Genomic DNA, 24,268 nt, shown 5'->3' on the forward strand with positions numbered 1-24,268 from the left:
GTCTTATCATTATTACTATTATTATTATATTATTACAGTAGAGGATTAACCAGAACATTAGATGAAGTGATTTCAGGCTTGTCCATCCTGGGATCAATGGCTTTATACAAGTAAAATTTAGAAGATAATCAAAAGGGGACCGGTTCTGAAAATCAGGGCAGACCAGCTTGTTTGATTTGCTAGCCACTTCCAAAAAGAGAGATTTTGAAAAAGCATCACATGTGATCCTCATTTGGTTTTGTAGTAAAGGCTTTGTGTGTGTGTGTGTGTGTGTGTGTGTGTGTGTGTGTGTGTGTGTGTGTGCGTCTACTACCAGCTTGTTGTGCATCAGCAGATTGACACTGAGGCAGAAGGAAAAGAGCAGCTTATCCTTCTCAAATAATGAGCGACACACATTCACATAGAGTGCGTAGGTGAAGTGGTCTCTCAGGATTTGTAGCCTGAGGAAGATGAATATGCAAGAACAAGCACAAGCCAAAATCAGTACGAGCCAAATACGATCTCCACATGACTTCTTGGTAACAGCACAGAGTCAGAAGATACTAGCGATACATTTTAAAGGTGAAGCTACTGGATAACGATTACAAGCAACAGCACAACTGTCCAAAATGTCGCTTCAAAACTCTCCAATTAGGGACACCTTTTTTAAAGACCTGATCAGAATCAGGGGCAAAAAACCCCAAACATGATTCCTGTCTCAAACGCATGATCAGATGTAATCGGTGTTCTTTACTTAGTTGTCTGCACATTACTCCACAAACACTGTGATTTAGAGTTGGTACGCGCATTTCATCAACAGTTTTGCTGTTGCCAGTAGGCTAGTAGTCTCTATTAGCTTCAAGCTAAGTATACATGGCTGTCATTTTCTGAGTTCTGGGGTCATGAAATCTCACATTCATGAGAGATCAAGAACGGAACAAAAACAGTAACTTCTTGAAGGGAAGAACACACTCTTTGGGTGCAGCGGTGCTTTTGGGGCAAAGACAGAAACGCGGAAGCAAGCACCATGACCTTCTTATGTAGACACCAGGATGTGACTGGTTCACCTGCTCACCTTTTCTCCAGGTCGTGCATCTTGTCTGAGTTGTCGATAGAGCTGATGAAGAGGTTAATAAACCAGGTGAGGGAATACTGGTACATGGGTTCTATGTTAGCCAGGTCAGCGATGCAGAAGAACAAGATAGCTGAATGGATGGCGATGGGTGTGTAGCCCATGCGGGTCTCATCAATCTTCAGCTCTGTTGCTTCAGCCACCGCCTGTTTCTCAGTGATTTCATTAGCTAGCACCTTGGAGCAGGAGAGGATCTTGACGGCTGTCTCGTCCTCCAGGATGTTTCCCTCCGAAGAGGACAGCACCTCTAAGATTTTGTCCTCAATATCCTTCAAATGTCTGACAAAAAAAATGTAAAGACAATTGAGTGCGTCTTCACTGAGACTGGATTTGATTGTTTGAAAACTGCCCGGCTACTGCACCTTTTGTTGTCTGCCCCCTGCAGGATGAGAGCCTGCTTCTTCTCCTCCAGGTCGGGCCTTTCACGGGCCACCACAATTCCCAGTAGCTGGTCCTGAATACCCTCTGGGGTTATCATGAAGTTCAGCAGGGTCACCTGTGGCACAGAGGAAGACACGTGAGACAGAGGAAAATGATGTGGGATGTTTACATTCATTTTTGGATTCTCATTTTTAGCCAGAGAAGTCTTTGCGAAGTCGGCGCAGCTATTTAAGAGTACTTGAGAAAGGTAGAATACACTTTTTGGGTGAAGTAATGTTTTCAAGTGAGGTACAGATCATTTTTGGCCTCAGTGCTATACTTCTTTCTGGCCTATCAAATAAATTCCAATAACCACTCTCGCTTTGGCAAAGTACAGATAAAACACATTTCCTTTTTTCCCCCCACTTCTATGAAAAGTATTACAGCTAGAGGTGAATGAGTGTGTCTTTACTGCAGCCCTAGTCATGCTACTCTGCACTTACCCAGAGTTTAAAAGCCTGTATTTGCCATCTACTCTCCGGCCTAATAAATGAGTGCACTTCTCCGGGCCTAATTCCATTTCTATTGATGCAGCGGACCTACTCAGCTGGTGGTGAAGACCCAGAGCCCCTGTAAATTTCCCATTTGTCCTTTTCACACATCCACCCTCGGTCTTCACTTGCATGTATCTCTCAAGCTCCTCGGGGCTGCTTTAACACACGCTCGCTCCCTCTTGTATTTGGAAGTATTGCATTTCAAACAGGGCTTAATGGGAATAATGGAAGGCTCACAGTCCTGTAACTGGCAGAGAGACTGAGGTTGGAAAAAAAGAAAAATGTTGGGATCAGTGGTGAAAAATGAGTTGAATCTGTCTTATGGCTGCCCATAAAAAGCAAGGCACCTGCAAATAGATGCTTGAAATGTGATCATCTCTAATGCTTTCCAAACGCTTGCCTCTCTGTAATGCAATTTCCTTTAATGCTCCTTTTCTTGGAGTATTTTCTTGGGGGGGGGGGGGGGGGTGGCAGCAGTGTAGGGTGATTGCTGGGTAAAAATATGCTGTTGTTTAAGTGGTGAGATGAGCAACTTGGAAACGTGGAGCTAATTTATCTGCAGGGAGAACGGTCCTTAAGAGGCTCAAAGAGTCCTTTTTCAATATAATGAACAACTTTCAAACTTTAAAATATTAAACATATAAAGGCCCACAAGCAGCCCTGTGAGACTGCACTTAGGCACAGCAGTGCTTTGAGCTCGATGCTAACTTCAGCATGACGGCATGCTCAGAGTGAGGACGTTCTCCCCATCTTTGCTTCATGTGATAGCATGCAAACACTTGCGACAAGTCACATGAATCACAGCTGAGTACAATTAGGAAGTACTGGTTTTGAAGCTGTCGCGTGTTGCAGGAATGAGTACGAACATCTGGAAACGAGGCACCGCTGAATGTCCTTCATCTGAAAGTCAGTGGAATTTTTAATGGGTTTTTGGTTAAATTCCTGAAATAAGGTCCAGGGTTGACATGAGCTTATATAAGATATTAATACGATATTTTGATGTTTTAATGATATCTGCCACATTCACGAGCTTTTTATGTGTAACCCAACACAGAAGAAGCATGAGGCTGACGCTGAAATGTGTCCGTGATGTGGGAGCTTTTTAACCTCTCACGACTGCAGTTCACAATTCATGACTGAGTCCATGCTTCACTATGGGGATGATCTGGCTGAACAACCCATGCGGGTCCCATAAACTTCAGTTGACCACAGAGCTGATTTTCTGCAATAATCCAAAATCCTGTATAAAAATCTCCTCTGCTTTTGGTGGAAAGAAGCCATGGAGGTGGTAACTTCCCGGTTAACCTCTAGTACTCCTTCCTCCCCGCGGCGCTCTGAGACTGTCAGCACACTGTCATTAACATGGCTGGAAAAACTCTAATTTTAACTTTCAAATAACCCTCACAACAGATGTAGCCACCCCCACATTTTCGGGTTTCATAGCCCCAGAGGGAAGTACAATGCCCCACGTGACTGTTCACTTTGGCAATAAAGGAGTGCATCCTGGACAGTTCGTTGAATATTTGGCTGAATAACAGTTACAAGAGAAAACAAAAGCAGACACTATTGCTACGATGTGTGACGAGAGCAGTCTTTCAAAGGCAGGCTATTGCAGATATCCCCGCTGCCTCCTGTGGTGAGCCCGTATTATGTGACTCCGTTTTACATTGTCAGCAGCTGTTGTTTAAGATGCATCTATCCTTCGCTGCAGTGGGATTGAAGGTTAGCAGCTCCATGAGAGCAAGGGTTACAGGAGGCACAGAGGACAGCACAGGAATCATTAAACAACACCAACACCCGCTGACAACAGCCAGTCTGCCTGTCTGAATGAGTCAGGTTGTTTGTGTCTGGTGTGGTTGTGAGGGGAGGTTACAGAGATGGAGGTAAATGGATTTATTAAATCCTGTACACAAATGTGAATGAAAGGGACCAGGTTTGTTTGCATATCCAACCTTGTGGGATGGATAAATAAAATACAACAATAAGTGCTTTAGCATTAGTGCGCAGTACATATGTTGTAGCGTTAATAGCCTCCTTGCCTCATTCTTCTTGTCAAAATAATCAAAAAAAGCAACATGATAAATCTCTCTGTCAATGCAGAAGTCTCTGCCTGTGCGCCGGCGACCAGATGATCTCAACAGCTGTTTGACTGATCAACATCAAACATGGCGTGTGTTTTGCCAGAGCCTGGAGGAAAGTGCAGTGCTGAGTTTCAAGCATGTGTTCTGAGGGTCAAGGGTCAGACATGACAGTCAGAATGATCACAACAGCCACTGCAGGACTAATAATGAGTTAAATTCTAAAAATGTGACAAGCTGATTTCTGAAATGCACCACGGGATAGGTTACAGGATGCAATCCAGGAAATAATCTGACTTGAATGGAAGCTATTTCAACAAAAGCCTTCTCATATTCATTCATTTCACTCCAACAACACAGATTTCAATAGACTTTTGCTGATTAGAATCAGAGTATTGTCCAAGTCCCCAACCTCTTATAAGTGCACTGGGGAAAGACAAATAAATATAGCAGTGCCTGAGGCGACTTCCAGCTACCTTGACGGAGGTCTCGGGCAGGTAGTGGGGGTTGCGCAGCTTGGTAGTGATGTAAAATCGAAAGTCAGGAGCATATTCAATGGTGGAGTCTCCCAGGCGGATACACAGGGCACCACCCTGTTTAAAAGTCTGTCTCAGCAGCAGGGGCTCCAAGATGGGGTCCAGCTCTTCACCCACGTTCTCCAGCAGTACTGAAAGAAAACGTTCGAATTTGATCAATATTTCAAAAGGCGAGGGACCTGTCATAAAACCCACTCTCACAAATTAATAACAGTTTAACATATTGGAACTGTCAGCTTTCGGCTGAGGTGTCTAATTATGTTAATTCTGGCAACCAGAATACTAACCAAGCATTTTTTAGCATCATTAGCATTGCATTGAGTTTTTAGGCATCTCAGATCTGCCAGGTTAGGTTTTCTCTTTTCCAAATTAATAAACTAAGTTCATCACTTTTTCTAGCAACATTTTCAAGCTGTTGTTATTCGGATTTCTCACACTGTGACACTCTTCTTGCCTCTGGAGAGCACTTTGTGCATCTTCAAAAGTGCTAAATAAATCAAATAGTTGTTATTCATTATTCCTGGAGCTGTGGGATCGACTTCCCGGTCAATACCGCTGCAATAAATCCTCCCTTCATGAGGACTGTAATGTTCAATTTGTATTGAATCTGTTGAAGAAAAGTGTTGATTTACTTCAATGGTCATTTGGAGGCTGTAATTGGTGGCACTTGAACTGAGAGCTGCTCTTAATATTTTGTCAATCTAATCTTACTACAAATGCAAGTAATTCTATCAGTCAGTCTGTGACTCGATTATGTCAGGAACCATTCACCCAACCGCTGTCACACTTGGCGTGAGCATTGCTGGTGCCCTGAGGAAGAGCAGTACCAAGTTTGAAGTCTGGGGTGTAAGGGGGTCTGGGGCAGGTCTGTCTCAAGGGAGGCCGAGGGGCCAAACTGGGGACAAATACGTGTTTATTCATCCAGAAATGTCCCCTGGTTCATCGCTTTCATCGCACATCACAACCAGTTCATCAGCAGCAAGCGGTGTGCCTGACCAACCCCCCCAACTTCAACTTGGGGTATCGTGTTTCGTACAATCTCAGTTTTCCTTTGCATTATAATTATAATCAGCTTTTTCTAAGTGCAAGTAAACTTACTGATTGGTTTTCATGTTTGGGCTGACGGTTCCATGCTCCAGCACAAAAATTGTATTTTTTTCCAATTCTAAAATAAGATGCACCGATTGTATTTAGAGTATTGAACACGACTGTGATACTTCATGACTGATCCAAGCTCAACCCTCATCGCTCTCTGACCGCTCCTCAACAACGACCGTCAACTCTATGAACATACGGGCACAAGCGCAAGAAACCAGAGAAGAAAAGAACTACAGCCAACTACAAATACTTCCCATCATGTCAATATTAATGGAATTTCACATTAAGAATGATAATGCTGTTCTCATGTTAAGAACATTAGCCCATTTATAATTGACGCGATGCCGCGAGGTGCTAACAAAGTTTTTACACAGCATCCAGAGACAGTGACAGCTGATGAGCTTAATTGGGTCGACCTTCTCCAAAATGCGTTCGAGCATAATTTTGCCCTGGTTCAGCACACAGAAATTATTAATATTTCAGTAGATTGTATTGTAGATTGCATCACCGAATAAAAGCATGAATAAAGTATAAAGAGATTATGCAGAAAAACATCAGTCAAACAATGTTAAAAGAAGGGAAAATAGTAAATCATGAAGATTATAGGCCACAGTACAAACGCAAAGAAGCCGTAAAAATGTGAAATAAGAGAAAAGGCGGTGGAGGGCCACGTTATACCCTCTGGGGGCTATTTTACACCCTGCAAAGACAAGCTACTCTGAAATGTTAGCCTTGCAGTCTGCCAGTAAGCAAAGACCCAATGGCTGGCTGAGTCAGGTCATTATTTAGATGTCTTTTTAATGGCTGTAGAACTGTCTCTGTTTATACCTCTAAATCTCTTTCTACTCCCTCTTAAAAAAAAAGCATCGTCCTATGAGATGACTACAGTGAAAGTGGTTTGCCGAGGCAGGTTGTTTCGTTACGTTGTGCGCCTTTGAACAGCGGACGGTTGAGTAAATTGTGAAACGAGCTTGAGAGCCAAAAGGTCAAATCACATCACACTCGCACCAGGGTCTGAAGAGACGTTATTATTCTTCAAGGCTGGGAAAAAAAGAAGAAGATTGAGACATACAAGCAATACAGTGCAGTAGATTTGCTTTGCTGGACTTGCTCTACTTGTGAAGTGTCATGAGATAACTTTTGTTGTGATTTGGCACCGCACAAAAAAATGGACTTGACTCGACTTGACTTCTTTTCTTTCATTGTAGCAGTGATAGTGGGAAGGAGAAATGCTGCGAGAGTATCTCCAGCACTTTTGTACGGTCTCCAGCCATCTGATGTACGAATAAAAACTTAGGCAGAATAAAGGATCATCTGAACTGCTCTCCCAGAGTTTATGAATTCACCCTCTCCAGAGCACAGGACAAAGTTTTGAAAAAAAGTCTTGTGCTGCCAAAATTGGTTGCTGTGGTAAACAGAGACCTCATCAGGCAGTAAGAGGAACTGCAGCAGCGTGGGTGAAATAAAAACACAAGCAGGCCAAGCAGCAACAGCCGAATTAAAGGGATAGTTCACCCCAAAATGAAAATTCACTCTTTAAATATGAATCCTTTCGCCGACGGAAGGTCGGTGAAGTTTTACAGTCTACAAAACACTGGTGGAGTTTCACAGGAAAAAGTATGGCAATAATCTCCCAGATAATCTCCCAGATACATGGACGGAATGGTGACCAATGCATCGTCGTCTTCCGCTTATTCCTTACTAGTAAGGGTCGCGGGGGGCTGGAGCCTATCCCAGCATCTACGGGCGAGAGGCGGGGTTCACCCTGGACAGGTCGGTGACCACTGTTCAAATGTAAAAAATTACACAGTTAAACTGTAAAATTCCTCCACACAGCCCATCCAACACAATCCAAGTGTCCTGAAGCCTCAAGATGCCAAGTTGTTTGGAAAGACGTCACTGACGCCGCTGCTGTGAAACTCCAACCGTCTTTTGTGGAATAACAAACTTCACCCAATCTTCCATCGGCACAAGGATGAGTGTTTAAAGACTTAATACTCATTTTTGGGTGAGGTATTTCTTTGACAAACCAAAGACAAACTTGTGCTTACCTGGCGTGCCAAACTGAATGCAGTTCTCCAGAGTGCGTACAAAATCAGCGTCACTGAGTTTAATGATATGCAAGCTATTGGTCTTCTCCATGTTTTTCACCCACTTGTTGGCCTGGCCCTGGGGATCGATCATCAGAGGCCAACGCCTGGCATTGCTACACACACACACACACACACACACACACACACACACACACACACACACACACACACACACACACACACACACACACACACACAGTTGGGGGTTGCTGTCTTGCCTGAGTGAGATTACTTGTAACTACCATCAAAACAGTAGGTGGGCGATGCTGAAGGACAAGGAGAGAGATGTAGAAAGCAGCTTTGGGGTGAGCGTTCACTCTTAGCACAGTAAGAAAGCTCACAGCTGGGGAGCACACCAGGGGTCGGGGTATTGTGATTTAAGAGCAATGTTGCTGCTTCCACTATTCTAACTGTACATAAAAAACAGATGTCTTTGCAATTTCTCGTGTACTTTCAAAGACAGCTAATATCACCTTTTTTCCATGAAGGTAGGCTGATTGTTAACAGGCCATCGAGTGCGAATTGTAACCAATTATGGAGGTCAATAGTTGAGGTACACCAACTATCAAAACATAATTTGCAACTAGAAATTCACTGCGATTGTGTGCTTCTGCGACGCCATGGTGACCTTGACCTTTGACAATGACAATTTTTCCAGTTCTTCCTTGACTCCCAGTGGAAACAAATGCAAAATTTTAAGAAATACCCTTGAGGTGCTCAAAAATATCTCGTTAATGAGAATCAGACAGATATTTCCCACATGTGAGGTCAAAGTGACCTTGGAGCATCACAATCGTTTCAGTTCATCCTTGAGTCCCAGTGGATGTTTGTGCGGAAATTCACTCAAGGTGTTCCTGAGATCCCATGTTAGCAGCGTGGCTGCAGCGAGTCGACAAGAGTAAAACAAGGAGCGGGAAGTCATTCATGAGGGAGTAAAGAGAGGGAGTTCTCCCACACTGCTGATATAATGTGAAGGGCATATCTAAAATTCAGGTTTCTGTCAGTGTTTATGTTGTTATGTCAAATTTGTGACATTTCAGAGATATCGTAAAGACTGTTCTTCATCATGTAAATTTTGTATTCGCACGCTGTCGGTAGATACTTGATGTTAAACGTCAGATCCGGAGCAGAAAGCTTGAGAGATCAAAGCGGATGTAGTAAACACATTAATTCAACAATACGCACCGAGGAAATACTGGTGCATTTTCCTTTTAACTGATGTCAGTGTCTTTAGTACTCACGAGATGATAATGCCGTTGTCTATGGAGAAGCTGTCTGATGGGAGGCCAGCGATGGTCCAGGCACGAATCTTGACTGGATCACCCAGAGAGGTCATCAGGCACATGTTGGGCGAGCATGGGATCGCTCTGCTTTTACAAAGATTCATCCACTCTTCTGTCTGGTGCTGGGAGGAACATATTCAACATACGTGATGCACTTAGAGAGACAAAAAAAATAATGATTTTGTGATCTAAATTACCTTGCAACATGTTCTCAAAATGATTTATTCTCCCTCACTGACAAATCCAAAATCCATAAAGTGTGAACATATTTGATTAACTGTGGGACACAGGATGTCCCCTACTTCACTGTAAAGTCCATTATCTGTGTATGTGCACTGGAGGCTTAAAATGTTTACATCACGCATGTGTAGGTTAGATACGGGATCACGTACGGATCAAAACAAGCTGTGATGATGAAGAAGAAAAACAGGTTTGACAGGGAGGGAACTCTCATTTTCAATTTCCTGCACTGTCGCAGCCAAACACCCAACAAACAAGTTCGCTGGAGAACAATCTGTCTGTAAATGAAAACAGTCACGCGCTGCAGCCAGACTTCCGAGGCAAAATGATCTAGCTTTGTAAATACAGACTGCTGGCTCATTCGTTATGATAAAAATAGTTTCCCTGTTATGATAAGGTTTTTTTTAAGTAATCATTACCCTTCTCATTGACACACCCCAACATTCACAAGACAAAAATAACTCATTCACTCTCCTCTTGTTTGCTGCTTTCCACATCCTGACGCTCCGCCTTGCAGCTCAGTCTAAAAGATGACCTTTACAATCTGGCTCAGACTTGGTGACTCGAGGCCCAGCAAGGGGTTTAAGTACAGTGCTGCTACATCCCTAAAGAATTACTTAATTTGCATCAAACTGCTATCAAGCACATGACTTTCATACACTTGCAATGGTCACAGTGTGATTGACAGACACTTAACTAGTCTGTTCTTTCATGAAAATGTGAACATCAAATGTAAAAACTATTCTCTTAAAACAAGTCCAGTTCACAGCTGTGTTTCAGCCAGTCAGGGTAGTGAAACACTTCTTTTCAGGCTACATGTTCTGTTAATTAACAGACAATGAGTGATTGAAGTCACAATCACCGAGGATGATGGCAGAGTCAAGTCCCTCGAAGTTAAGTGCAGTGGTTTAACTAGAGCACTACTAGTACGACACCCCAGTTACAATGGTGTTTTTAGTACCTTCAAAGCCTCCACTGACCTGTCTGTAGCTGGAGGTGAACGCTCCCAGGTAAGCCACTATTCCTGCTGAGATGAGGATGTCCCCTGTCAGATTGTTGTAGAGCTCTCCGAGACTAAAGGCCATTTCGCTCCAGCGTGTCTTCTCTCCACCCAGGCCTCCAATCAGCTGCTCAGCTCGCTCCAGCTTTTTGCTGCACAAATCCACCTGCGGTACATCATCGAAGAAAAAAAAATAAAAATATTGCACTGAAGCAGCTCTCTGGGGTTCAGGAATCACATTAATGCCCAGTCACCAACAGCTGGACTATTATTTTATCAGCATGTTTTGTGAGGGTTGCTGGTTTTGGCTCCCCTGGTTGTATACACACACACACACACACACACACACATATACATATATATATATATATATATATATATATATATATATATATATATATATATATATATATATATGAGAGAGAGAGAGCAAGTCAGTGTTTGCTACCTGTTTTCAGCAATACATCAGCTAACCTGTATTGGGACTTTATAGGGCCATCCCCCCTGATATGAGGTTTATTACACTGGCTTTCATGTGGACCTGTAGTCGTACATACATCTACAAACACTTAACAGGTAAGAAGATTATAAACCTGATTCTCCAGGTCAGCTTTTTTGTTTTTGTTGGATTCCAGAGTCTGCTGAAGGTCTTCCAGTTTATCTTGTATGTCCTTGAGGGCAGCCTGCTTCTTCTGCAGACTCTCCATGGCCACCTTCAGCTCTCCCTCAGCCAGCGCCAGCTTCTCCTTCTTTGGAGCCACCACCTTGGCTACTCTGCAGGACACGCGGTGCATTTCGTTCAGAAGATTCCATTTTATGTGATACATTTACACTTTGATGTCCTTCTCACATTTGGTCAGACACACCTTTAGGGTCTGCTGATGGGTTCTATGAAGACTGTGAGCTTTCATTGAACACTGTTTTTGACATTTCTCTATAGAACATCAAGCTCATGGTCAGATGTCACCTCCCTCTAAAGAACAACCACACGCTCTGACGTGGGCTGGAGTGTGAGGGCCCGCTCATCACTGCCTGCACCTTTCATTAGGGCCCAAGGGAGTTTTCCTTAGCGCCTTTAAGCGCTCTGAGCACTTTCTTCTCTTGACTTGTCTCAGATCTGTGATGCATGTCACACCTCCTCTCTACCCCTGTTTGTTGTCCCTTTGAACTTTCAAGCTGTCAAATAGAGGCAAAAAAATTCTGAACCAATAAACTAGGGAATGACTAAATGACTGCATCTTGGATTTGGCTTGTTACATGAATCACTTTGGATTTATGCATCATACACTAGCACGGGGAAAGTTATTATTCCTTTGAAGATTACCATAACAAAGCTCCATGCTAATCACAGACAGATGAAAAGCCCTCCCAAGCTCTGTGTATATGCCCATTTTCACAACACAGAAGAGAAAGTGAATTACTTACTTGTCATACTTGTCCATGGCACAAACCCACTTACACATGCCTTCCGCAGCAGTGGATGCGGTTCGAATCTTCTCTGGCACAAAGTCTGGGTTGGTGATGTACTTGTTGCGGATGATGGCGATGAGATTTGGTGGGATATTGTCCCGGTCATATTCGTGAAGGCTCTGCAGAAACTTTAAGTCTCCCAGAAGCTTTTTGGCGGGGCCCCAGTAGTCCTCCACTTTTTTACCAGATCCCGAGGGGTCAGGCACACGATCTGGCTTGATGCCTTTGAGAATGCAGATTGCCTCCATCACCAGCTTGACAGCAGTTGGTGGGCTTTTCATGGACTTCACCACTGTGATATCCTGTAGATTGAGAGAAAAGAAACATCATGTAGTTTGCCATATTCACAATAGAGTGCAACAGGATGTACTTTTGCAGGCCATCTGGGAAGTCCCAGCGGCTAAAAGCCAACGGGATTATTACATTGGATTTTGGATGATTGCAAAAATAAACTCGAACATTTGAGTCTTGTGGATTCTGTTGTGCATTTTGTTGAGAAAGATCATCCAGGAAAATCAACACCAGTATTACTTTTTTTGAGGCATAAATTTATTCGTTAGACATACAAAGGAAACAATATAGGCCATAAATGAACTACAACATGGATGCATGACCTCAGCGTCATCACAACTAACTTTGCGGCTCTTCTGTTGTCCATGCGACAGTGTCTAACGTCTGCAGTAGTCTCTGTAGTCTTGTTTAGCCACTCTTTAGCAACGACAAACACACTAAAAAGAAACAGTAAACCCTTTCAGTCAGAGGAATGGGTGAGGAAGCTGGATCACCATTTAACCCTTTTGTCCTGATGAGGGCCCATGTCTGATAGAAACATTGACAAATGAATAAAGCAGAAAAAAGTGAGTGCAGGAGTATTCATCTTTTCTGAGGTTGAGAAAAACATTCCAGTTTCATAAACTAGGGTTAGCTTTACACTCCTCCTCAACTGCACCTCTTCATTGTGTTCCAACAGTTTCTGAAACACAGTTTAAAAAAAAAAAATGACAGAAAAATGAATCATGGTAGTTTTACCTGAGTAGTGAGAGTGTTCAGTGCAGCCAAGGCTGAGTCCAAGATCGGCATGGCTTCAGCCAGGTCAGCATCACACTCATCCTTGATGGCCTTGGCTGCCATGGCTTGCTCGTTGGCTACAGCTTCATCCACTTTCACCACCTTTTCGGTCTCAGCGACCTCCAGAGACTCATGCTCAATCACCACCATCATCTCATCCACCTCCTTGCTGGCCACAAGCAGCTGAGGCTGTAGAGCCTCCAGCTTAGCCTGCATGGTGGCCACCTGCTCTGCCGCTGACTCCAGCTTCTCCAGGCCCACCTCGTACCGGCGTTTAAGAGTCATTACTTCACTAGGAAAAGGAACGGAGAGAAATAAGCCGAATAGGTTTAGGGAACAGGGAGTTGATCAGCTGTAGTTTTCATTACAACGCAATTGTCAGTTCAAGCTTATTTTAAGCAAAGGAAATGTTGCAAAAAAGAAAGCACATTCGTTTGGTTCCACTGACTTATTTGGAACCAGTAAAATGGGCCAACCACTGTTGGCAGAAGGCTGCACCAGTAATGTGAATTAAAGGTAAACTTAAAAAAAGCATGGTTCCACCATCAGTTCTGAGCATCTCTTTTCTGAAAAAGGTGAAAACAAACCTCAAGCACCTGTAAAAACATTAAGCCAAACTGAGGGAGGCTTTTTTTTCTATTTTGTTTTTATCAACTATATCTGATGTGATACTTTAACATGTGCATCAAAACAAACACTGTGAAGGAAATCCAATGACAGCGATCAGCAGGTCAAAAATTATAACCTTCGCGTGAAGAAGGATGAAATCTTACGCTCTTTTTGTCTTCAGCAAGGCTTTGAAAGTGGAGATGAGTTCCAAGTATGAGGTCGGGGTGACATAGTTGTGGCGCTGCAATTCAGCCATGAAGCGCGCCGACAGCTGAATGGTTGACGTGTGGAAAGTCTTGCACATATTAATGCAGCCTTCACGGGACTCGTCTGCCATCTCCACGTCCTCCAGGAAGCGGCAGGCCACCGCCTGCAGAGCATCTTCAGGCCAGGTCTGACAAGAAATATGGATGAATATACAGTACACATACATATGATTTACCGGCAATGTTATATCACTGACTCGAGCCACAAAAAATCTGGTTGAGGTCATCATAACAACAGGAATTTAGAGTAAAAGAAACTGATAATCTCACGCATAGTATTGCCGTAAAAATGCAATACACTCACCTAAATTCTCTCTGATACACTCTGATACACACACACACACACACACACACACACACACACACACACACACACACACACACACACACACACACCTGGAACCAGTTAATGGTACAGCAGTTAATGAGGGCAGGGAAACGTCTCAAGCGGCTCCTAAACGCGTCTCCAATGGGACTCATGGCCAGAACGACATGCAGCTGTGTGCGACAACGCTCAATGAACATGTTGAAGAGGGACAAAGGGCTGCCGTCCGTCTGCTTGTCTCGGTCACGCTGCCGATCCAACACACGCATTCGCTCACAGATTTCCTGTCTCTCATCAACAGCAAACAGGTTTGGCACCTGGAAACAATACAAAAAGAACAGAATGGCTTATAATGCAAAACAATGTCTGCCCACAGCCACTCACATCAAGTTCAACCCCTCTTTTGTCTCTTCCTTTATCTGCCTCTCATTCCCTATCATACCAACACAGTGGCAGAGCAATGAATCCTTGAACACAATAATAAATTGGTGCTGTTGAAGCTGCATTTATCTCCCTCAAAGTCAGTTGATCTCACACTTGAGATTATCTTGCGAAACAAAAGATGTAAATTTGAAAAAAACTTTTTTTTTTTTATTTTTTAAATCACAGAGTTTTTTTTCCCCCACAATCATCCATAATCGAATATACAACTCCCGAAGGCTTCTGGTCACTGGTACCCACAGAGATGCCAACGTCAGTGTCATCCTACAAGCCTGCCACATCTATGCATCAACTGCGTTCCTCTCCTCACCTCACCGGTGTTGAGCAGGTTCCCAATGTCCTCCAGAAATGATTCCGTTTTGATTTGAGTGTCTGTAAAGAGGAAAACGGTATGAGCTTCCCCCTGCATGGCCTTCCTCGTGATTAGCTTCAGGTCATCATGCCACTCAGTGGTCCCGTAGGTCTTGGTGATCTCCACCTGGAAAAGCTCTGCCTCCGCCATGTAGGCTGCTAGCCGGGTGAGAGACTGACGTCCGCTCCCACCGACACCCACCAACAGGGCGTGACCACTTGGCTGCTTGAGGATGCGGGAAATCCGGCAGACGTGTTCAATGGCAAAGCGGAACAGCACCAGATTCATCGGTGCTTTGCTGATATTGTTGAATTCATCCAGGTGTGACTCCACCACCTGTCGGAGCTGCTCCAGGTTATGCACCTCGCGGTAGCTGCGGTCTTCACCCTTAGAGTCGTGGAAGTCACAGAACATCAGGCTACGCAGGTCGTCTTCAGTGACCTTTCCATCACGGTCCTGGTCTAGATGCTGGAAGAGCTGATGAAAGTCTTCCTTCATGTGGGACTGTAACACCGTCTGCAAATGACCTACAAGCCAGAACCGGTCTGTGTCGTGGACCAGACGGTCAAAGTAGACCCTCAAGACCTGAGGACCAACAGAACAGTAAATTATAGGAAGAGCAAGCCGTGTGTCTTTATTGGAGGACGTGTAGGATGTCAACTACCTCTTCAAAGGGTTATGGGTTGCAAGGGCAGTACAATTAGGATGTAAAAGTTCTGGAAGTGAAAAACATGTGACTGGTGTCGTTGCTTTTTTTTTTTTTTACAGAAATAATATTAAACTTGAGTATGGACACAACCCAAACAACCATAAATATAATGCTGTCAGTGTAGGTGACGATGCAAAGCCCAGTGTGGAGCACGAGGCCCGAAACTCTCAAATAAAAACCTTCCAAACTCAAGCGTCACCTTGACAAAACAGGGCTGGCTGTTGTCGGATGTCGTCAGCATATTTCAAATAGATTGCTGGATTAGAATGGAATAGATCCAACAAAACAACTACTTTAGGATATTTTTATGGGCGCTGGCCTGTTACATTGAAGCAGAAAAGGTTGAGATCCCTGATCTAAGGCAGGGACTTGAAGGTTACCGTGCGTGCCGTGTATTATACTACCTCATGTGCCCAGAGACGTTTGATGACAAGCGGTTCATCTGTAGTCTCTGGCCGCGACAGGCAGATGCCCTGGACGACCCGGGCGACGTCACGCAGATTGAACAGGTAATGAGACTTTGTGGGGGTTGGCAGCAGGTTCTTGGTGGCCTCTTTGTACACTGACATGGTACTGTTAACAATCTGAGAGGTCAGAGCCATAAATGGCTTTGGGAAAGAAAACCTGCGGATGAAAAAGTTCAAATAGTGTTTAATGTCAAACGTTAAAATGTTATTTGAACACTTGAACAGCAGTTACTGGCGTGATGGCATCATAAAAAAATCATTGTTGATTACCTACAGAGGCAAAAATAACACTCCTAAACATATTAAATCACATTGACCAAGTATTTACCGTATGGAGAAATGCCAGTCCATGATCCTAGAAAATATTGTATTCATGGTCTTTTCATCAAAGTCATTAATGGTGATCATGTTGAAGTGGCGGAGGTACCGAGGAGTGACCGGGTTCCGCCCTCCTCCTTAGGAACAAGCCAGACAAGACCATTACCATCTTACTCTAAGCACTGCACAGTTTCTGCATTGTCGCCCTGAGTCTCCTTAGTTCTCGTTAATTCCCTTTTAGATGCGATTCTGTCCGATTAGACTTTGTGATCTCACAGCCCTCTGAAACAGAATAACTCAAACAATCTATAGGTTTTAGTTTGCCACATGACAATAATAATACAATACAATAATAATCTCAGTGAGAAAGGAAAAATATACAGGATATTCAAAGATGGACCAACAGTCATGACCTGACTCAAGGTGTGAAAATGGCATTAAAACAACCACAGACAAAGAATGTTGCATGCATCGTCAGTCACCTCAACCCCCCTTCACAGTTAAATGGCGCGGTCTTTTAAAATGGTATGGTCTATTAACGAATGTAGGGGTGGCACAATAAATAGATACTCCAGCAAATAATTTATCAATACACTTTAAGTGGTAACCCTTTACAGCAAGTGGACATTAATAATGGTTAGTTCATGCTCAGCTATAAAAAGAATGCTGAATACGAATGACATATATTAAACATGTTTCGCTTGAATAGAACTTCACTCTGAGCCCCTTATTGATGTCACAGGCAAAATATTGCGATGATGTTGTGTTACCAGTTCTGCTCCCACCACCATGGACTAGGTTGCAATAAACCCATAACTGCTATCAGCACAGAGGAGAGGTCATGTTATTTAAAATACATGAACGCCAGTAAAAATTTCTCCTCTGTCGTTTTCCCTGGAGTAGCTTTAGTTGCTGCTGTACTGAGCAGCAACTGAGAAAAGCTGAACAACTCTCAGCTCAGGCACCAGCAGCAATTAATTATTGTAGCTGCGTGGGCACCTGAGAATGTTACCTACCCTCTTCCTCTTGCTCTCCCTATCAGCTGCCTCTGTGGACAAGGTTGCCTTCGTACTTACACTGGCAGTAATGGTAAAGTTGGAAGGGCAAAATATCTCAAGGCAGTGAGAAGCTCCATAAAACTGCAGCTAGTGGTCTGTGACATTGACTCAACAACAGTTTAGAGAGGAAAGAAGTAACATTGGCCTTTTCGTTTGACCAATTCAAACTGTATCTTTCACTGCTGCAATAATGGTCTCTCAAATGATCTTCACGGTCACGCGTTCGCCCAGAGATGGGGCCTGGGCGTGAGTCTCACCCTGGATTTGGGACTCATAAAGGAGTCTTAATTTGATTCATAAACATTAAGCAACTGTACAGAAGCACACAGCTGTCAAATCATAAAAGCATCTTGAGAGCATCTCTGCTTCTTACCAGGTGGTCCCATAGCACACATGACCTGAATATCCACCAGAGTGATCATGGAGCAATCCTTCATGTCGTACCAGTTCCAGTGGTCAAGCCACTGGCGCAGCAGTTCTATAGGAGGCTGAGCACCATAAACCTCCCTCGCTGGCATGTTCACATCATCCACAAATACCACCTGGTAAAACAGAACACAGGTTTACATGGAACAGGATGCCAACCCAAAATGGCGGCGAATCCTGCGCACCAATTATGGGGTCAAACAGCTTTCATTTGTTTCAATGTAAGTAGTGACCAGTCCGGTGAAGAGTTAGCACTGCCCCACAGGTTATTGTAATTGAACAACCAGCAACACAAACCGTGCCCAAAAAAACAAACAAACATTCAAAATGGTGTCAATGAAGTGCTCTGCTGCTAAAAGCAAGCAAAGCAATGCGTAATGTGCACACGCTGTCGGCTGACAGCACACGAGAAGACTGTAAGATTTCCCTGTTTTCTTGTGTCGGTCAATTCTTACACATAGCACCTTTAAAACAGCAGGGATTTTTATTTATAAGTGCACTTTTTGGAAAAGCATTTCAATTGTGCAGTTGTAATAGGACAACAAATCTTAACAACGACCAACAGTAACACGCTGCAAATGAACATAATAAAAAGACCGTACCATTTTCTTCCCCAACGGAGGGCCAAACACTCCCTTGCGCCGCTTATCTAGCTTGGACGTAATAATATTTTGGGTCTGGGCAGCTGTAGTCTGGGCTGAGAAGTTGATGAATAATGGGTGGTAGACGTCCTTCTGCAGCCGATTCAAAAGGAAGTCCTGGGTTAAAAAAAGGGGGGGAATTAGCAGCACATATGAACATCAGAGACTCATTCTATCGTTCCATTTTTTTCTTTTGTAAAGCGTCTTTGATTATCTTCCAAAGTGCTGTATGAACTTATACCCATCATAGAGAAAGCGTATTGATTGTGATCATTATTATCATCACCATTTATATGTGTACACAGTTTACTGTGCTGTGTACACATTATATTGTGACACCTTTTTATACAGCATCTCAAAGTGGGGTCACAATTACCTGCTCTCTCTCATTTTATTTTTACTTTTTTGTGGCCATGAGATAGAATTTGTTCCCTCTATTTGAGGCCACAAGATTAGAAAAAAAAAAGTTCCCTCAATTACATTTTTTCATGGCAACAAGTCGTACTTTTTTCCTCAATTTAATGAATTCATGGCCTCAAGACAAAACTTAACAGCAAAAGCGGTAGAAAATGGATGGCTGGGACGGAAAATGACTAAAATCTGGGAACATTTTATATCTTGTAGCCACAAATATATCTGTATATCTATCTATATCTATATCTCTATATATTTTTTCCTCCGTATGGCTATTCCAGGGCTCTGTAGAGCTGATGGTAACAAATCGTTTTGATAAGCTTTATAATCTAATTAAATATCCCATTTAGTGACAGAATTCTATTAGATAAAACTGGATCTCAATTAATCCCAGAAAATGACTTTAAAATGAAGTATGACATTCGTTGTCCTCTGAGGGCACTATCTAAAGCCATCCTCCTTAGAGTATAGGGGTAAAATCTATAAATTTCTGATTTTGCCAAACGATGCACAAAAGGGCATTTTACTAAAAGGCCAATAAACTCTTAGAGATGACCTTCACTGTTCAGGTGGAACGCCACAGAGAAGGAGAAATAGAGCATACTTTCGTGAAAGTTGAAGCAGCTGTGAGGACTGGTCCATAGCTGGCCTGACGATGTGACCTATTTCCCGTAGCCTGAGTTCCTGTGTGTATGAGCATGCAGTCAAAGCTCAGACGCAAGCTTCTGGAAGTGTGAGTAATGAGTTGCAAAATTAGAGGAGACTTGTGATGCTAAAGATCGCAGGGTGCAACCGAGGTTCATCATGGTCCTCTTATCTAAACCAGGTTCAGGCCGTCTCGCTGCGGTAGCGTCTGAGCCCGGCGAAGAGGACTCGTGTGCAGTTGTCCGGTTCTACTGGAGCCCAAACCCTGCCTGTCATATTCTCCTCGTCTAACTGTCGGTGCCCTTTTATCGTCCCTGACAGCGTCAGGATCCAGTCACAGTCTGCTGATTACAATCTGAGACAAAGCTGTCTCCCATGCAGACAGTCAGGGGGTGAGACATGCCCCCCAGAGAGATGATCTTCATTCACCCCCGAGTCTCAGATATGAGCGCTTTTGGATGAGCTAATAAAACACAGTATTGGGGGGGGGGGGGGGGGGGGGGCTGGATAATGCGGTACTACGTTTGAAGATGTTTTTTTCCTCAATTCTACATACTTTTACCACCATCTTTCCAACTAAATAAGAAACAAGCACTGCGACACTGTTGGGCAGTTAATGACATGTTGTTACAAATCCCACTCATGATAACAGTTTGTATTTGTACATTTGCATTTTTTACACAAAACTACTTATGATCAGCATTAGGGTTCACATTTCCACCGCAATATCTACCCATGCGTCAAACTGTCCTCCTTAAATTACAACTTAGTTGGTATTGTTGGATATTTGATGATTGTCTGGATGAAATGTTGCAGTCATTGGCTGTAAATAAAACAGTTCCAAGTTAATGAAGGTAGCTAACAGTTATTAGCACATTTACAGAAGTACATTCACTTGAGTCTTGTATTTAAGGGCTTTTTTTTGTTTTTTTTGAGCATCTTGGAGATTCAATTAGAAACTTGTGACTTTCATTACATCGCAATTCTGAGACAAATATTGAACTTTTGACCCTGCAACATGACTACAAAGGTTGTAATTACTTTCCAGCAAGAAACTCTGATATCAGCTGTTATTGCTGTTCTTTTCTTTTTACATGTGATCGGCTCAAAGCTGTGCTACCAGGAGGAAACACCTGATTGATATCTGTGGCTCTTCAAGGACCTCATTCACCACAGTAGTCCAGGTATTGATTCTCATAAATAAAAATTGATCTAAACACATCTCAAAAGCCCTTGATTACTTCCGCTTGTGTCATAAATACTATAAAAATAGCAGATGAACTTAAATTTGAGTATTCTTGGGCAAAAACACCGTGCAGCACATGAATAACAACCTCGCTCTGGTCTCAAAGTACAGATGTAGAACAAAACATCGATTCACAGCATCTAAAAAAAACAAAACAAAGACATGATACTAAAGTGCATGAATGTTTTTCTCCCAGGCATAATAGCTTTACAAAAGTTTTTAGTTGTTGTGGCTTGTGAAAATACACAGGGATGACAAGCACACAAGCAATACAAGTCCATGAGTTCAGCGCCGGTGGTGGCATCTCCAGAGGTTACAGTTAGTGCATCATCATTGTACCACCTTAAAGTTATTGTTGACTGTCGTACTGTAATCATAAGAAACAGCTTGGAAGTCTCAGTTGGACACTGCTTTATCATACCACCTCTGTACTCGACGTATATAAGAGGCCACGATTATTTATTTTTTTCCCCACTTGCTTGTTTGGCCACCTTTCCTCATAACAAATAGGAATTCTGCAACACATAGAACAGAAGCTGCCAGATATAATTGTCTGACATTTCCATGAGCAAGATTAAGCCAGTAAAGAAAGTTCAATCTATACCAGATTGCACCCTATATGAGATTGGACCATACCATTTCAACTCGCCCCATTTGGGCAATCAGTTTTCTCTGTAAAAGCCACCAATCAATGGAGGACTCGATGAAGTGAGGAGCTGCAACTCTATCAGCACCTCAAAAAAAAACAAGTCTAAAAGTTTGTTAAAGGCTGCTCAGCTCTGTGCACACTGATATCGATTGATATTCCACCTGATTGTCTTCTAAACCCTTTTTTGAATGAAGCACTATCCCTGTGTGTGGTTGTGTATCTTATGTGTTATTATGCTGAAGTGTTGTTGTCATTCTGCTGTTGCTGTGTTTTGACTGGCCCGTCAGTGGCCTCCAGATGTGAAAGAACAAAATGGTGACATTCTTCTTTGAACTGTACCTTTCTACAGTGTTTGTTGTTGTTTTGCACCTTAGTATTTTCCCCTCGACTCCCAGTGAAGCTCATTTGCTCGAGTTTGCAGTCCTTTGTTTTGTTACTTATCAGAGTATTCTAGTTTTTTTTTTCAGTATTAGTGACTGTTTTTTACGCCTTCACCAGGGTTTGATACTGGCAGCATTTCAAACATCCCTATTTCCTGTGCATAGACCAGAACTGACCATGCAGTTGACGTGTCCCTTTTAGATAAGATTCAAATAACTATTTAATAACTGTCTGATGCAGTTCTGCTTTTTTTTTTTTTAACCTCACACTGCTTTCTCTCTCTGATGCAAAATACCTGACTATAAAACGTCCATTAGCAGAAGTGCACAGAGCAGACCTCTCACCGTGATGTAGACGCTCTTGCCAGTACCAGTGGGGCCGATGAATATGGTGGGCTTCTGGTGGGTGATGAGCAGCTCCATCAGTGCCATGTAGCGCACTGTGCTCTCAGTGGGCACGATGATCTCGTTGAACTGCGTGTCCTTATGTATGGGGGGGGCAGTCTTCAGCTCATCTGTCCACAGCTCCCATCTGCCTGGCCCCTGGAGAGCAAAGACATTTTCAGACAGCAGACTGTTGAGCTGAACAAGGAGACTTCTGCCCTCTAGAACCCCTGTATACCTCTGCGACGTGTGCCAGTCACAGTGACCTTGACCTTTGACACCAAAGTCAGGGAGTTTGGACCAAATTTGAAAAAAGAAATCCCTCAAGGCATTGCTGAAATATCACTTCTACTACAACTATCACAGAATTTGACAACAATTGGGAAGGGTAATCTTAACCTTGGAAAACCTTTGAATCCAAATTATCAAGATATCAAATTGCCAAGAATGGGATGGACATTGGAATGTATTGACGGATGGAAAGACAAGGTTAAAACATAATGGCATATGTGACTGTATATGAAGCAAATACTATATATAGTAGCTCGTATTTATACGGCTTTTGAATACATGCCACTCTGTGGAGGACTTCAAATTTCAGCTGAATCAATACCAGTTCTTTTCCTCTCGTCAAGTTAGAGAACTATGATTAATAAGATAACACCTTCCCCGCCTGTGCCATTATGATTATGTTGGCCATAACATTCTTATCTGTGCTCACTACAACCATGATAGCTGCTGAAATAGTTATTCAGATGGAGCTTTTTCCTCCCTTAAAAATCTCTGTAACAGTTTTATGTAATTCTATATCATTATCGTTTGTACTATGCTAAAAAAAATATCGGATTTCCAGACATTCTTCACACAGAAGCATGTACTTTTTCTATCAGCTTCTAAAGCGTTTAATTTAGCGCCAGGACTCGGGGCTCAGAGCCAGATAATCAAAAGCAGGGAAATTCTATGATGATACCAACCTCTTTGATGAAGCGATACTGGTACACGGTTTCCTCAGAGGGAATGGGAACAGTCAGCTGTTTGGGCGGAGCCTCAACAACGGCTGTAATGCCATAAAATGCCCGTGTTTCCTCACGTAGGGCGCTGTTGAGTATCTCCCTAACCACAGCATCAAACTTGAGCCGGCCTGGATCGTCACAGCTGGCACCAACTGACCACACGAGACTAAAGACAAAGATGCCCTGCGGGAAAGGGAATGAGGACCGTCACGGTCATGCTGCAGCTAAAAGCGTCAATCTTTGGAGGAAACCCTGGGAGAAAACTTAGTTTAACAGATATTGTCACACCGTAAAAGTCACATTACCGTGCACTGACAAGGTTTTCTGCCACAAGTCACACGGCAAAGACAGTTTGTATTGCTGAAATAATTGACACGTGCCAAAGTTATATACTGTAAATGCCTCCACCAGTGTACAGAAAATTATTGTGAGACAAACACCAGAATTCACAAAGGATAAATGTCTTTGTTAGGAAAAAAAAGCAGCAGGAATACTGTGGGAATTGGAAATGAGGCTTAGCAGCCTCAAGATAGCTCCTGCTGTTAAAAGGCTGATTAATTCAATACTTTGATAATGACTGGCTGTGAAACATGGGAGCGAGGGTTGAAAGGCATTCATCAGTGCACAGTGCCACAGGGGGATAATAGCACTACTTTCAAAAGATATGATTCAGGGGCAAAAAATAAATTTTAACACATGCAGGGAGCAGAAGAAAGGGCTCATCTGCTAAAACTTTTGCACTTGTTTCAGGCTTTATGAAGACACACCAGACATATGGCAGTACTCAAAAGAGAAAATACAGGTTATTTGGAATGTACTTGTACCCTGTATCCATCCTCGCTAGGGCAAGACAGGAAGATAGACACCCTTTTGTTCTCTGCGCTGCATAACACGCTCGTTAGCTTAGCACAATGAACGTTAGTGAAAGGTAAGTGTTTGCATACCTCTGGCGAAAGTCATCACATACAGTTTTCTCAAAAAATGTCTTTGTTATGAAATGACAGTACAGGATGACAAGATCTTGTCATTGTAGA

At 43.0% G+C, this 24,268-nt stretch overlaps 1 protein-coding gene across 8 annotated transcripts in view; it reads right to left on the bottom strand.

Moving 5' to 3' along the window:
* Window positions 1-24,268, bottom strand: part of dnah7 (dynein, axonemal, heavy chain 7) — an 82,220-nt gene that overhangs the window by 16,599 nt on the left and 41,353 nt on the right. For 7 of the 8 annotated variants that reach the window (XM_086219685.1, XM_086219686.1, XM_086219683.1 and 4 more), the window contains 19 exons: window positions 23,196-23,417; window positions 22,183-22,380; window positions 18,465-18,620; window positions 17,810-17,978; window positions 16,389-16,515; window positions 15,998-16,217; window positions 14,843-15,469; window positions 14,163-14,408; window positions 13,665-13,894; window positions 12,853-13,183; window positions 11,779-12,125; window positions 10,947-11,127; window positions 10,334-10,519; window positions 9,072-9,235; window positions 7,789-7,943; window positions 4,580-4,770; window positions 1,474-1,607; window positions 1,055-1,390; window positions 314-440 (listed from right to left, as the gene is read on the bottom strand). In XM_086219685.1, the coding sequence (XP_086075811.1) occupies window positions 314-440; window positions 1,055-1,390; window positions 1,474-1,607; window positions 4,580-4,770; window positions 7,789-7,943; window positions 9,072-9,235; window positions 10,334-10,519; window positions 10,947-11,127; window positions 11,779-12,125; window positions 12,853-13,183; window positions 13,665-13,894; window positions 14,163-14,408; window positions 14,843-15,469; window positions 15,998-16,217; window positions 16,389-16,515; window positions 17,810-17,978; window positions 18,465-18,620; window positions 22,183-22,380; window positions 23,196-23,417 (4,347 nt within the window). The remainder of the gene's footprint in view (window positions 1-313; window positions 441-1,054; window positions 1,391-1,473; window positions 1,608-4,579; window positions 4,771-7,788; window positions 7,944-9,071; window positions 9,236-10,333; window positions 10,520-10,946; window positions 11,128-11,778; window positions 12,126-12,852; window positions 13,184-13,664; window positions 13,895-14,162; window positions 14,409-14,842; window positions 15,470-15,997; window positions 16,218-16,388; window positions 16,516-17,809; window positions 17,979-18,464; window positions 18,621-22,182; window positions 22,381-23,195; window positions 23,418-24,268) is intronic. The other variant, XM_086219684.1, reaches the window with a different exon arrangement.

Source organism: Aulostomus chinensis, chromosome 12 (assembly GCF_037954235.1).
Source record: "Aulostomus chinensis isolate RoL2024-O1b breed Wild chromosome 12, RoL_Achi_v1.0, whole genome shotgun sequence".
Lineage (NCBI taxonomy): Eukaryota > Metazoa > Chordata > Actinopteri > Syngnathiformes > Aulostomidae > Aulostomus > Aulostomus chinensis.